Raw genomic sequence first — 16,387 nt, 5'->3', positions numbered from 1 at the left:
GGGGGTGTTAAGTGAACCTGCTGACTTCACTTGTATCCAGAGGTTCTCCATTTCTTAAATACAGTATCTGATTTTTTTTTATTCACAGATTTGCTTTAAGCCAGTCTATGCAAGTAGCTTAGGACCTGAGCATAGTCTTTTTTTTCTTGAGTGTCAAGTTTGTTTTAAAAACGCTACAATTTATCATCAGCCCGATTCAAAGGAATAGTTACAATAAGACAAGGGTGTTCCAACAAAGTAATGGGACTCTCATCTAATGATGGATGGAGCTTGGCTCTTTAACATTAATTCACACCATTGTGGAGTTTAAAAGGCTGTTAATCTACTATGACACAAGAGCTGTGTTGTTATCGAAGTGACTTGCTCAGCAGTCCCAATGTCACACAACATGTTAAGATACAAATGTCCCCCTTCAAGCTTCAGTCAAAACAAATAATGTCCATCGATCACATTGTTCCCCCTAGCAGTGGTTTTCTAATCTACTCATAAGGAGGCCAGGAGATAGGAGCCTCTGCCTGAGGACTGTACTCTTCAGACCACTATGGATTTCACCTATAGTTCTGACCTTAAAGGAAAAAAAGAACCGCTAATATGAGGATTATTAGATGCTGTGGCTCTTATGACTGAGGTGTCTTTCAAGGATTATCACTTAATACACTTGTTTTTGGCAAACAATCCCATAAGCCTAGCAAGAAACAAGACTGTGCGGGTGCCACAGTCAAATAGTAGATTAGTTATTGCCATTGTTAACCTCCTCCTAAAAATGATAACTTTTCTCATTGTAAAGTTTTCCAGTCAATCACCTACAGCAAATAAACTGCGCAGACCAAAAAAGGCAAACAAAAAGCAGAAGATGTGACTGGCACAGTGAACACAGGAGAGTGATTCGCCAAATATTTCAGCATTTCTTAGGTGGATGTCAGTAAAGATAATCTCCATATTTCTGTTACTATGAAGGTACTTCAATTATCCTCTTAGAAGCCAGCAAAACAGGAGCTAATATAAGGCCATATCTCCAGATTAGCAAGGACAAGGGTTTCTATCTGTCTATGCCGCTCACCTACCATTTAGCACACAAACCGTTCCTATGGGGGGGGGGGGGGCTTGAGGATGTAGGGGCAAAGGGGTGACAGATCAGTGGGGGAGTGATATCACACTGAAGCTGGGAGAGTAGAGCGAACAATGCTTTCTGCAAGCGACTGACCGAATTGATCCGCCAGTGTACAAGGCTTCTGTTTGGCTAAAGCAAACAAAGCAAGACGCTTCTGTGGGACAGCTTTGCTGACTGTAAGCAGCAGGCTACTGTTTGTTCTGCTCAGTTCTCTCATTCAACAAGCCACGACATAGTTGTGAAAGGTTGCTTTCAGTACCAGCTGTACTGTGACCTAAGAGGAATCAGAATTTTTATACAGACGTTTCGCCAAGACCAGACAGCATAACTATAAGGGTAGTTAGAAATCGGGAGATTTTTAAGACTTGCAAGACTGTAATTCCATGTTAAACCATAAGGTAACATGAATATGCCAGGTAGTGGCCTTGTGCTACAAGGACTGACTAAACCATAAAATTACAATGTTTGGGTAGGCAACACAAGCCACCTTTCTGTATTTTAGTCATGTTTAGCTGTTTGCCTGGAGTTTAGCCGTGGCTAGTGCTACTGCTAGCATCTCATGCAGCGAGTCACACAGCTGTATGTGTCTCTGCTACAGGCACAAAGCATTTGTGGAATATGACATTTCCCTGCCAAGAATTCAAAAACAGCAACCAGACACAGGGAGACATCTATTCAACTAAATGTCTTTATTGTTGAATTTTAGTCTCTGGGTCTATATTAACTGCGTAAATATCAAAATCAACACTGCTGGAGGCTGTTAAATCTCTAGCATCACATTTTTAATAATATAGCTCTTTTTTCCCTTGCTTGTCCTTCTGTTAACTAGAGAGGTTAAGCAAAATGTGCTAAAACACCAGCTTGCTGTGCGGGAGTGTTTTTCCTTTCTGCTTCACCATGACGTAGCTTTGTACCCTGCAGGTATAATTTGTTTAATTTATGTTTTTCAAACTACCGCTTGATTAAATGCTACATGAAATTCCACTGCTATTTTTCATACTGAAATACCTAAAGAAGTCAGAAACAATTCATTTAACAACAAGCTAAAAATATGTTCAATTGCTTCTATGGGAAGCCTTTACATTGAATTATTTGGCTCCCAATGATCTGGAAAGCCAGCCCCCTTGCTACATAAAACGTTTGTATTCATATCATCAAAAAGTTTAGTTTGATGCGTTTCATGTGACATAAGTCGAGGATCTTTTTTGCTGGCCAACTGAGAAGGTTTCTGTGTGGTCACATGGTTTTGCATTATTCTGCACACAGTGGTAATAATGGGGAGGCCTGTCCTCAGCATACTGATCTTCTGTGCACCTTGTACACACACAAGACTAGACTCTGCCAAGGCAGCCAATAATGAGAATCTAGCATGTGTACAGCAGCCTCCAATTCCCTCGTGCGGTCTGCCTAGCAGAACACATTGCTCTCCCCTCTCACCCCACCTGCTCTTCTAGTGTCCCCAACCCCCATTTAGCTACAGGATGCCTTGCTAGAGTCTGTACAGCCACCCCCCCCCCCACGTCATGTCTCATACACTAACCACTCTCGTCACCTTTAAGTCAGGTTTTTTGAGGAAACCTCCACTGCTGGGGACTGATGCAACAATGCTGGCTGCTTGTGCATTTATGCAGTTACATAATAAAAGGTGACACTTTTACCCACCCCAACCGGGGGACTAAGTTTAAGATTGGAGGTAGTTTTGATTGCGACTCCAGATACGTTATTTATTTATTGAAATGCCCCTGCGGGCTGGGGTATGTGGGTAAAACAACGCAGGCGATTAAAGATCGCATTGCGTCCCATAAGTCCAATATTCGGAACAAGAATATGGACTTGTCTGTTTCGGAACATTTCTGTACTCATAATCATACTGTGTCACAACTAAGGGTACAGGTAATTGAGGGGATTCCATATCCACGGAGAGGGGGGGGGGGGTGATAGGGAGAGAATGCTGGCTTTAAGAGAAAATTATTGGATTAATAGACTTGATACATTGGTTCCCAAAGGTCTTAATAGAGACTATGATCTGACAAATTTAATCTAGAGTTGTTGTAGGACTTGATTATGTTGCGGTGCATTTTAGGGGGGTGTTACCATTGGGCACACTAGATTGGCAGAATTGAATCTATCTGTAATTAGTCCATGAGTTGGACGTTTCAGCTTGTATTTATATATAACCTGCCACCCTGGTGTCTCTGAAGGGATATATTAGGCATGCTGCCCTCTGCCCGTACGGACACATGGCTAATTTGTGTATGGGGCGTGTTTTCCCCACCGCACATTGTTACAATGTGCGGGGAGATACTATGAGACTCGCAAACATGGAATTCCGGAGTCAGGGTTTCTTAGCAACTACAGTCCTAGGCGGACGTTGTAGGCGACGTAGTGATTGGTGAGTGGAGACACATGATATGGAGAAGTCCGATCACGTGTCCCGCTGCCAGTCTGGGTAGCGGACGCAGTGGGCTTGCAGCCAATTGGCCGCTACGACTCCTCGTCTCATTGGACTTGGGCACGTGATGCGGAAGACTCCGATCACGTGTCCTTTGCCTGCTCTTTAGCGGACGCTGTCGGCCATCAGATGTTTGGCCAGTTTCTAGTCACACGCTCCTGACTATTGGCCATGGGTTTGGCGGTGAGTGGGTCGTGCCTCCTGATTGGTGTTTAAGTTTCAGGCCTGCGGTGGATGCTGCAGGCTTGATTTTCATTGGACACAATGATCTCTTTTGAATTATTTGGTTGTTTCCAGGTTTTTTACCTGGATGGACCTGCTGGAGAGTGTCCTGTGATTTACAATATGGTGATCACCTCTGTGTGAGTGTTCTGATAATATATATAGTTGAGACAACGATGTGTTATAGGGTGTACTGTGATTGGTGCACGCTGTTATATGTATTTACATGTATGCAAATGATCAGTTCTCTATGTGGTCCACTATGGACCTTTATAAGTACCAACTTGAATGGTTGTATCTTCATTGTGGGTCTGTCATGATTTGAAAAAGGACTGAGGCAGCCCGAAACGCCTGTGCGTCATCGACTTCACAGATACCCACTATTTTATCATGTTTTAAGGAGCATTACTTAATAAAGAATTTTTAGATGGTGCGAATCTGATGAATCTACATTGCTGTGTCTTGTGACTCCAAAGACGATTCCTGCACATCTATTGTAATCCATCGGTGCGGTGACGACTGTGGATTTTGATGTCTCATACACATGAACATGTACAGCATTAAACTTTGCCAAGGCGGTTGTTAATGATCATTTAGCATGTGTACAGCAGCCCCTGAAAAATCAACTAGGCCAAGATCTAGTGGAGTGTTCTCCCCATTCACCCCACTTGCCCTTCTAGTGCCCCCCAACTCCCAATTTACTTACAGAATGCATCACTAGCCAAAAGGCTAGAGACGTGTCTGTACAGCCACGCCTCCACACTGGTGCATGAGGGATCGAGACATGCCTCATACATGTGTACAAGGCGTTATACAAGCTATCTGCGCTGTTGAAGGTTTCAAACCTTCAACCGTGCAGATAGCCTTGAATTTCGGCATAGTCTGGTCCAGACCCTGATTTTTAAGAACTCTGGCAAGCGAAGTTCTTAATGCAAAACTATTAGTACAGTAAATATTTTTCTCCATATCCACCATGGCAGACGGTGTATATGGATTCATTGTACTGGGTTGCTCCCTAAAATTGCACTTCACATGAATCAAAAGGACTAATGTCTGCATTACCAAATCACATTTTATATCATGAATGAACTGTTACCTTTACTAAGAGCAGTAGTCTATCCATTTCCTCTTAATGCATGAGTCGAGTTAGCGCTGAGCTATTCAGTGTCGGCTGCTCTGCACTCCAGCAGCCTGGGGCTGCCATGTGAACGAGGTACAGAGCTGATGACGTACGCGAGGTACAGTCACCTGACCTGATGTATGAACATTACGGTTGCAACATCCATCATTTTCACACATGAGACTATTATATTCACCAGTTTAAAAAAAAATTTTACACAGAATTAAAGAGACTTAATACTTTAGTTTGCTGAAGGTATAACTTCCCTGTTAACATGAAACTCTTCCTGACATCTACACCTAACCTACCTTCTCTTCTAGTAGTACTACCAACTGATCTCACGTTAAAGAATAATACAATAGTCATAAAAATAGTAGCTGCTGGTAGAATGTGTTTTCAGTGACTTATCAGTTACAGAGATCCTGACAGGACCATAGGCTAAAAAAGAAAAAACATTCAGATACTGTTAGAATAAAATGAGACAGGTGCTAATGTTGCCTTCAGGTGACAGTCTTCTGTGTCATCAGTTACTGGCAGCTGTTAAACCTCTGCTTCACAAATTGAATATATAGGTGACGTTATGACTTTCTACAGTCTGCCAACAAGCTAAAAGCCCACATCACTGGTGGCAACAGAACACAGCAAATGTGGCTGGGCCGTCTCCATGGATCTTCACAGTGTACAGATGCTAAACAATTGTTGCCTGAAATAACTGCAGGCAGTTTTGGATTTTAAGCTATGCGGCAGATAATCAATCCAAGTTTCTTGCAGTAATACATATTAAACTATCCATACAGATATTATAAATATATATATTTTTCAGCTCAGATGGATTATTACCCTAAAGGTGCATTTTCACTCACAATGACTGTCCCCCACTGGGATCAATACTCTATCCCTCTGGCAACAATTTGGGGCCAAGTGTTGTAGAGACACATCACTAGGCAACAGCCGATTAATATGTTCTGTTGCTATGGAGGGAGGAAAAGGGACAATAGTGAGATGCACGACAGAACTGTTGGGTGGGGTAAGGAGGGGAACAATGCACTGAGATGACCCGGACTTCGGATCTTTTGGTAACAGACTGGGAAGCTATACACACACACTAGATGCTCAACAGACACAACCTCAACAGTGCGAATGAAGTTTTAGTACTAATATTATTTACAAGTACAAAATACAAATCACTCAGTTTTTGGAGCTCTATCTATACCTTCACCTAGTGATATTGTGTTGGCAGAAGGAAGCGTTGCTTTAATGTAATTTCTATCTAACACTCTTTGTATGCCCCAGGTAACTGCTGCCATACATTCCTACTATCCCTACTTGTAATCAGCATGGTGGCATAGTCATAAGCGTCGTAAGGAAGGGGGGGGGGGGGGGGCTAGTGCGATCCGCACCAGGTCGAATGATTGGCAGAGGTGATGTCATGAGAGCCGGGGGTGCCGTGCGAGGTGATAGCTTGGCAGAGGTGAATGTTGTGTGCAGTGGCGTAGCAATCACCATAGCGACTGTAGCTATTACTATGGGGCCCGCCCCCAGCCCTACACCACAGGGGGCCCGCAGCTGAGAGGACCTTTTTTTTTAAACATATGTATATATATAATGAAGCTGGGCGCTGGGCCCCCCTCCCCGAGTCCCCGCAAACAACAGGTGAGGGGGGACTATTTTGGCCGGCTTATTGATACCTCCCCGGCTGGCTGCTGGATCCGACAATTACTTTGTATTTCCGGCCAGGGAGAAAGGAGGAGTGGTGTCCTGACCGGGATCGGAAGAGGCTGCCTGAAGTGCTGGAGGAGCCTATGGCTTGGTCCATCTGGTCCTGACATGTGGCTGACAGGGAGACTAGTGGGTCCGTTGCGATCAGCCTATTATCACTGCTGCTAGTGGGAGAGCTGCAGCTGGCAGCTTGTGGATGGAGTTTACAGTGACAGGCTGACAGCTGCAGCTCTCCCACTAGCAGCAGTGGTACTAGGCAGGCAGGCAAGCACTCACTCACCTCAACCTTGCTCCAGGCGATGCAGGTCTGTCATTGTTCTGTGTAGTGTAGCTACTTTGCACTTCTTGCTTCTCTGTTTGAGCTCTAATGCCCGATGTCAGAGTCAGGAAGTGCAGAGCTACACTACAGCGAAGAGAGACGGGACCTGCGGCCCCTGGAATAACAAGCAGGAGGTGAGTGTGCTGCCTGCCTGTCCCCCAACTTTGCAACTCTGTAATGCTGGGAGGGGGTGGAGGAGCTACCACACTGGAGGGAGGGGGCTGTGACACTTCTAGCTACTACAGTGTGTGTGTTAAGGCTCGTACACACGCTTGATTTCCAGGAACGACGTGTCCGTCAGTCGTCCGGCTGGGCAGGCGTTCCAGCGACAGTACAGCGTGTGTACAGTCTGTCTGCAGACTGATAAGGCTGTTTCTGAACGATCCGCTGCGCGAATCGTTGAGAAACAGCCTTATCAGTCTGCCTGACAGGCAGTACACACACTGTACTGTCGCTGGAGCGTCCGCCCAGCGGGACGACTGACGGACCCGTCGTTCCAGGAATTCAAGCGTGTGTACGAGCCTTTATACTGGGGAGGGGGCTGGGACACATCTAGCTATTACACTGTGTGTGTTGGGGGGGGGATCAGGGGACACATCTAATATACTGGGGGAGGGGGGGGGAAGGTACAAATATAGCCACTATAATGTGTATGGGGGGGAGGGGTGGATTAGAGTTCACATATAACTATTATACTGTGAAGGAAGGAAGGGGGGGGGGGGCACAGATCTAGCTACTATTCCTGCCACCTCCAGTACGTACAGTATAAGGTGATATTTTATGCCTGTACTGATAGTATACTAGCTGCAGTGTGTGCTTATCTCTGCTACCTCAAGTATGTACAGTATAAGCTGTTACTCTGTGCCTATACTGAGAGTTATCGAGCTACAACGTGCACTGATCTAACATTTGCTGATCTCTGCTACCGCCAGTGTATACAGTATAGGCTGTTACTCTGTGCCTATACTAATAGTAAACCAGCTACAGTGTGTGCTGATCTCTGCTGCCTCCAGTATAAGCTATTACTCTATCGTTGTACTGATGGTAAACTAGCTGCAGCGTGTGCTGATCTCTGCTTCCTCCAGTATCTACACAGTATATGGTAAGCTGTGACTCTGTGCCTGTACTGATAGTAAACTAGCTGCAGTGTGTGTTGATCTCTGCTACCTCCATTATGTACCGTATTAGTGGTTACTCTGTGCCTGTACTGATAGTAATCTTCCTGCTGGAGTTTGTAAAATGTGTCTCTTAAAGAGAATCTGTATTGTTAAAATCGCACAAAAGTGAACATACCAGTGCGTTAGGGGACATCTCCTATTACCCTCTGTCACAATTTCGCCGCTCCTCGCCGCATTAAAAGGTGGTTAAAAACAGTTTTAAAAAGTTTGTTTATAAACAAACAAAATGGCCACTAAAACAGGAAGTAGGTTGATGTACAGTATGTCCACACATAGAAAATACATCCATACACAAGCAGGCTGTATACACCCTTCCTTTTGAATCTCAAGAGATCATTTGTGTGTTTCTTTCCCCCTGCAGCTATCTTCCACTGAAGTGTCAGGCTGTTTCTTCCTGCAGAGTGCAGACAGCTCTGCCTGTATGTAATTCCTCAGTATGTGAAAGCCCAGCCAGCTCAGAGGAGGATTTATCCAGCTTGTAAAAGATAAGAGAGAAGCTGCCCTAATCTAAATAATACACAGGCAGTGTGCAGAGAGGGGCCTGGAGGGGGGAGATGCATCACAGAACCACAACACTGAAGAACTTGGCAGCCTTCCAGACACAGGCTGACAAGTCTGACAAGAGAGAGATAAGTTGATTTATTACAGAGATGGTGATAGTAGAACGTGCTGCAGTAAGCCAGAACACATTAGAATAGCTTTTGGAACTTGTAGGATGATAAAAAACAGGATGCATTTTTTGTTACGGAGTCTCTTTAAGATTCTACTGCTTAGTTTTTCTTTTTTCACTTTTTTTTGGGGGGAGGGGGGGGGGTGATACCATGGGAGGGGGGTGACACCATGAGCTACCGCACCAGGTGACACCAACCTTAGTGACGCCACTGGGCGTAGCGGTTAGTGCTCTCGCCTTGCAGCGCTGGGTCCTCTGTTCAAATCCCAGCCAGGGCAACCTCTGCAAGGAGTTTGTATGTTCTCCCTGTGTCTGTGTGGGTTTCCTCCAGGCTCTCAGGTTTCCTCCCACATCCCAAAAACATACAGATAAGTTAACTGGCTTCCCCCTACATTGACCCTAGACTACGATACATACATATGAGTATGGTAGGGATTAGGTTGTGAGCACCTTTGAGAAACAGTGACAAGACAATATAATCTATACAGTGCTGCGAAAAAGGTCAGGGCTATACATAAATGCTAAATAATAGTAATAATAATAATAATAATAATAATAGTCTATGTGATCCAGGCAAGGGTTGCAAAAAACTATGACTTAATTGGATAGCTGAATACAGCTCTTAAAAACACCAGGCCAGGTTTAGAGGATCATTTTTTATATCTGATGATCTCCCACCCACATACAGTAAATCAGGTTCTAACAACTGTTTTCCTATAACACAAATGCCTTCCAAAAATGAGAAGCAGCTTTATGATAAAAACTATTTACTGCAGTTATACAGTGTAGTGCATTCTTCCTCCACATAAGCCAAAAAGCAGGCGCAGAGATGAAGATATGAAAGTCAGAAAGCGATATCTAGAGTAAACAAAAGTAGACTATTCCAGAGGATTTTACGATGGCACGTAATAGTACACAGCAATAACCATGGGAAATACAGGTAGCAAGTGAGTCATAAAGACAGTGGAGTATCAGCTGGGTAAAAGTGAGCTATGACTAAAGGCATCAAGCTGTTCACTCTCATTCTGCTCCAGTTCTCTGCAAATGTTATCCATCAAACAAGCAAACAATGATTTCCTTCAAAACTCAATACTTTCCAGAAGCTTGTGTGTAAACACATCTTCAGCTTCCTCAAGACACTGACAAAACTGTTGGTTTATTTTCAGCACTGGTCATCTCAGGAAAATAAGACTGGAGGACATTTTTTTTTTCTTCTGTGAACAAAAATAAGTTCATTGCCACAAAATGCCAATCAGGGTAATGCTTTGGGGGAAATCAGAGTTTCGCTGGGGGGGGCTCCATGAGTTGTAGTTACGCCACTGCCACCCGGTGAACAAGTGATGTTGAACGGGGCATGCTCCAATCAACGCACTGCCAGGTAAAGAAAGCCCTTGTGCATAACGTTCGTTTGGCTTTCATGGTTTGGAACACATGCATCTCCAGTTCATATACACCTGTGCAAAACCACGGGCATTCCCTCTGGACCATGCAACTCATGAGCCAGTCAAATATTAAAGGACAGGGAATGGGAGAGAACCCAGTAGACAACGAGCAACATAAGGAGTCTCTGCAGCAGAAAATGTAGCCCACAATGGGCCCAATTCTCATTTTTTTAGGCTACTTTAACAAAACGTACTATGAGTGATCACAGGACGGTTAAGGTCCATATTTCTCAGCAACCAACACTCAGCACAGCAATACACGTCAGTGTCCTGTCCATGATGTTTACAAGAGGCACAGAAACCCACTTCCTGGATACAGGATGCAGAGCTAAGTGGCCACACTCACACATTTCTGGTAAATATTACACCTTTTTCTGGTCTGGACAGCTCTTTATGACCAAATAAGGGAGACAATTAAAGCCACCTATGACATAAAAATATATTAACTTTTAATATATTTAACTTCCAACAGATCTGTAATTCTGTCAAGCTAGTGGTTTACACAGTCCTACAGCACTACACAGTTGGTGGCATTTCTTTGCTAGCTTTGCAGCTTCATGTGTCAGCTACCTACTCATACAGCAATGTGAAGAGGCTGATTAATTATCCATTGGACAAGCAAGTGGCACAAAAAGGTGAAATATTTCAACTGCAAAGTGGAAACAGTAATGAAAAGCTGTCACCTGAATGTCTGTGTAGCGTAACAGGACTGTAACCGATCAGCCACAACATTACAACCACGGACAGGTGAAGTGAATAACAATGATTATCTCATTACAAGTGTACCTGTCAAAAATTGGGATATATTAGGCGCCAAGCAGTTATTTCTTGAATGTGATGTATTGCAACAGTAAAAAAATGGCCAAACATTAGGATGTGAGCAATTCTGACAAGAAGCAAATTGTGATGGCTGGACAACTGGATAAGAACATGTCCAAAATTGCTAGTTTTGTAAGGTGTTCCCAGTTTGCAGTGGTTACTATCCACGAAAAGTGATCCAAGGAAAGACAACCAGTGAACTAGTAACACAGTAGGGATTGAATGCTTATTGATGCACATGGAGAGCAAAGGCTAGCCCATCTGATCCGATCCCACAGGAGATCTACAATAGCACAAATTGCTGGAAAACGTATAGTGTACCTGAAATGTAATAAACACAAGAATTTATACTGGGGATTCTGCCAACCCCCTGTAGGCCCGGGCTTTCACAGTGTCTGCATGGTCCCGTCCGTCCCGAAGCTGTCCACCCCAGTTGAGGACTATTGCGCCCTTGCAAGCTCCCGTGACCAGGAGCATTCTGCACCTGAGCAGTTACAAGCCTTAACTAACTGTGCAGAACGCTACTGGCCATAGAAGAATGACGAGGGAGGAGTCTAGGCAGGGTTGAACATGTACAGTAGTCCTCAACTACCTGGGGGAAAAGTGGAGCAATGGACACCAAGGCAGCCCACGGTCTACAGAGGGCTGGAAGAGTCCCCAGGAAAGTATAAGTGCTTAGGTTTATTATGTCTCAGGTTTCCTTTATTAGTGGCTTTGAGAAAGAGATGTCAGAACACACTGTGGATCGCAGCTTGCTTTGTATGGGTCCAGATAGCTGCATACTAGTCAGTGTGCCTTTTCTGACCTCTGTACACTGCCTAGAGGTGCCTACAATGGGCATATAAATGTCAGAATGGGATCAAAATGCAATGGATGAAGGTGTGGCCTTAAAAAAAACAAACTTATTCCACTCAAATTCACCAAATCACAATTATAAAATGCTGAGGAAAAAGGGGAGAGATAGTGTCATAAAAATCCCATTGAGCAATTTCCAGGGCTGGATCTGCTGCTTATGTCCTGGTGCCACCACAGGTCAGAGCCAATTCAGCAGACAGAGAACATACATAACATTAGAAAGCTGCTCTTATGCCTAATACACACGGTATGAATTTCCCTGCGATAGATGGATCCGATAGATAAAATCCTTCATGTCCGATATTGCTCCCGATCGTTTCCGTGCTCGGTTTCTCATAGCGGTGAATGGAAAAAGAAGAAATACGAATTAAGATAAGAGAATTGAGTGCGGAATAGTGCCGAAAAAACGATCGGGTCGCAAAATCGCATGAAAAAAACTTAACGTGTGTACCCAGCATTAATGTTTTGGCTGATCAGTGTATAACCCAAAAATCTGTCTGAACTGAAAAAAACAAAAAGTTGATTAGAATGTCAGTGTAAGCTATCTCTTTGTAATGACATACAAGGCTATATTTGAAACAAATATGTCATATTAGATACACATTCAAAGAACATTGTCCATGCAAACGGCTATTGCATCTGGACGTCACCCTTCTGCAAACTTCTGTATCACAGTGATAGCAACACCATTCAACTAAAGGGTTTCTCTTACAGACCATAAGCCAGCAACTAGCAATCCTCCAGCAGCACATAAGCATATCAACAGACTGTTCAACAACCGTTATAATTACAATCCAGACCATAACCTAAACTATCCCTGAATAACCAAACTCTGCATCAATGAGCATGACTGTCTATTGAATAGGCTTCACTCTCATATGGAATAGCATCTTAATAACCTACCTTCAATTCTTCTCAGTGCTGTCTGGCATGAATCCTGGTTGGGGAACTCAAAAGGGCTGTTGCAGGTCCGGATGGTGTCACACTCACATTTACCATTGATGATGTTACATCCTGTTACAAAGTTTTCATTACAAGGTTCAAATCCATGGAGCTGGTCATCATCCCAGTTTTCATCTACAATGTAAATAAAATGAATGGTTACCCATGTCCTTTATGTACATATGCTACAGCAATAAAGTATTTAATATGACCAATGAGAAAAAACTGAACAATTGTGCCTAGCTTACTGTAGTTAGTTCAGATGTGTAACAAATAAAAAAAATTGGTACAGACTAACCAACAAGCTCATGGTGAACCAGAACTCATTGGAATGTGTAATGCTGGATACACACCATGCGTTTTCCCGCTCGATCAGGATCGATTTGACTATTTCCGACGTGCTTTATTCGGGCTTCGATCGTTCCTGCCATCGATTTTGCATACTTAACATGAAAATCGACGGCAGGAACGATCGAAGCCCGAATCGAGCACGTCAGAAATAGTCAAATCGATTTCGATCGACCTGTGGATGAAGCGGGAAAACGTATGGTGTGTACCCACCATAAGGACCCATTCTTACCTGAGCGGGAATCGCGCGATTCCCGCTCACGGCAAACCGCTAGCGGTTCTGCAAGAACCGCTACACAATGTAGCGAGTGGCAGTGTTCTCACTGCCGCGGTTGCGGTTAGCGATAACCGCAACCGCACTGCATGCAGTGGTTTGCCGGCGACGAGCGTTTCGCGATCGTGATTAGCGTGCATAGCATGCTAATCGCAATCGCTCCAAAACCGCCGCAGTGTCCAGTGATTTTTCCGCGCTAATCGCGGGAAAATCACTCCCGCAAAACGCCGGTGGTAATTGCCGGCGTTCTGCGATTTTAAGTGTGAACGGGCCCTTAGGGGCTACAACGGTCCAAAAAGCCCCTTACTAAAATGCATGGAAAACAAAAGTTTGCTTTCTTAAAACAGAAAGTATATGCGATAATTCAGGTTGGAGTGAGCTCCGAGATGTCTCCCAGTGCATCACTGCTGAATATATGCAAATTAACCACTGTCATCCTTAAAAGCTAAACACACCTCAAATATTGAAAGGATATGCCCAAAAGATGCACATCCCAGCATTGTCTAGTCTATTTGATACACTGTGTACTGAATGAACATTTATCAAACCTCTGAATCTAAAATTAACATACTATGGGCTGATTCACAAAGCGGTGCTAACTGTTAGCACGCCTGTGAAAACCCCCTTAGCACGTCTAAACAAGCTTTTTGCGCGCAAAACTTTATGCGCGTAAACGTTTAGGCGCGCACTACACAGAGCGCAGGGCGCTCCGCGCGAAGTGCCCATTAAAGCCTATGGGACTTAGCGTGCGCATAGGACTTAGCGCATGATCTGATTGAGAAAACCGGTGCTAACCTACTTAGCACCCTGGTTAGCGCGCCTAAAGACTTTAGACGTGCCAAGTAGGTTAGCACCGCATAGTGAATCAAGCCCTATAAGTCCTATAAACTGTCTGATAAAAGAAAAACAGAAGCCTATGTACAATTCATAGAGGTTGTAACCACTTTATAATCAAGATGTGGGCATCCATGTGGGAATGATTGAGATATATATATCTCAATATATATCTCAATATATAAATATTATATGAAAAGCAATATATATATATATATATATATTGCTTTTCATATAATATTTGACAACATGACACAATTACATAATGATAATACCAACATTTGTATAGCGTTTTTCTCCCGTCAGACTCAAAGCCACTTGAGAGCTGCAGCTATTAAAGGTGCAGTCAGTAGACCACCCTGCAGTGTTAGGGAGTCTTGCCCAAGGAATTCTGATTGTATAGGACCTGGCTCCAACCAGGATTTGCACCCTGGTCTCCTATGTTAGATCAGTGCCCTTAACCAGCACACTAACCAGCAACTCCCAAGACCTACAGCAATTAATGATAATACTGGATTTCTCAAGGATTCTCACCCTGCCAATGACACTGAAGGTACCCATACATCGGACATGCTGCAAAAGGTTAAGCCGACGTGGTCGACAGAACCCCATCGCCTTTTCCCCTAATGTGAATGTGCCAGCATTTAATACTTACCCGCCTGCTGTCTCCCACCATGGTCCCCATTCAGCTTCCGCATTGCCACTGGGCTTCATAAAGCATGTGGCGCATGCACCATGTGCTTAACGTTGGAAGCCCAGCGGCAATGTGGAAGATGAATGGGAGACAGTGGACAGGTAAAGTATTAAATGCAAAGGGCGGAGGCACATTAACATTAGGGGGCAGCAACGGAGACGGCAGATGCGGCGTCACAAGTCCAGTGTGCTGGTGTATGGACAGGCAACAGATCTTTCTCAGATCAGAGATGGTCGATCGCGTCTGATGTAAAGAAGGCCACTCCCTTACTGCAGGGTAGATGGCTAACACACAGTTTTTACCAACACTGGGGAAAACAGCCTAACAAATGTGGTCAATAGGGAAGTTTTCTGCTAGTTTTCACAAGGTCCTCAACTGTGGAGAGCAGACCATCTATAAACTTGTTAATGGTACAAAGGAACACACTTCTCTCTCTCTCTCTCTCTCTCTCTCCTTCGGTCCCAGTCATGTTACAGAATTGAAACTGAAACCTTAACCCTTTGGCCTTTGCTATTGGGCAATAATGTCGATGGGCAGTCTTCAAATCAAATTTGAGGCACATAAAGCAGGAAGAGGAATAGCTAATGACCAATAGCTATATACATCTCAGGGATTTGAGGCTTCAACCAAATTCTCTGAGGTATGCATGAGTGCATGCAGGTTAAAGGTTTACCGTTTTCCACTGATAATAGGAGTACAGATATTTTAACTTGTTTTTTTTTTTTTTTTTTATGAACACGCAAATGCAGCTTAGTTAGATGGAATTATGACCAGAAAGAATAGGTATAGATTATTTTTTTAAGTGAGAAAGCATTGCTGGGCAACCCACAAAAAGGATTATTGTCCACTGGCAACTGCAGAAAAAAAGGTAATGACTATGTGGAAGATATAAACATGAAATAGTCGCACTACAATAAAAAAGGAACAGTAAAGTTACTGGCCCCAGCAAAAATAAACATTGCTTAATCTATTTTTAACGTGCAGTACATTAACCAGCTTGTTGCTGTAGTTCTACAAAATATGATTTAGATGGTTAGTTGCTGTTAAAGAAGCTCTTTATGATGGTAGTTATGACGTATGGCACTCACATCAAGGAGAGATGAGTGCTTTTCGAGTACTTGCATGAGAAAAACAAGGACTATGCGTGGATTGATTGCTGTGTGTAATGGCTGTTTTTTAGTGTGAAGCACCTCAAGTCTCCTGAATGTCACGAAAAATTCAGCCAATGAGGCACTAGATGGAGGCAAGAAATAGCATCCTCTAACTAATTGCCATAGCAAATGGTGCTTCCCTCTCAGAGGGCTGGCTTCCCTGCATTTGAGCTGGTCCCTCTGTAAAAGGTAGGCAGAAGAGCTAATAAACTGTAGATACTAAAGAGGTGAGAAGGC

General features: G+C 43.8%; 1 protein-coding gene and 1 long non-coding RNA gene across 3 annotated transcripts in view; one reads left to right on the top strand and one right to left on the bottom strand.

The window, feature by feature from the left end:
• CRIM1 (cysteine rich transmembrane BMP regulator 1) overlaps window positions 1-16,387 on the bottom strand; it is a 982,593-nt gene that overhangs the window by 827,641 nt on the left and 138,565 nt on the right. For both annotated transcript variants that reach the window (XM_068232129.1, XM_068232130.1), the window contains exon 2: window positions 12,811-12,984. In XM_068232129.1, coding sequence (XP_068088230.1) covers window positions 12,811-12,984 — 174 coding nt within the window. The remainder of the gene's footprint in view (window positions 1-12,810; window positions 12,985-16,387) is intronic.
• The window catches only part of LOC137504120 (uncharacterized), a 77,161-nt gene that overhangs the window by 31,813 nt on the left and 28,961 nt on the right, over window positions 1-16,387 (top strand). The gene's annotated exons all lie outside the window — the stretch shown is intronic.

This window comes from Hyperolius riggenbachi, chromosome 4, assembly GCF_040937935.1.
Source record: "Hyperolius riggenbachi isolate aHypRig1 chromosome 4, aHypRig1.pri, whole genome shotgun sequence".
NCBI classification, from domain to species: Eukaryota; Metazoa; Chordata; class Amphibia; order Anura; family Hyperoliidae; genus Hyperolius; species Hyperolius riggenbachi.
This window is presented reverse-complemented; position numbering and strand designations above follow the sequence as displayed.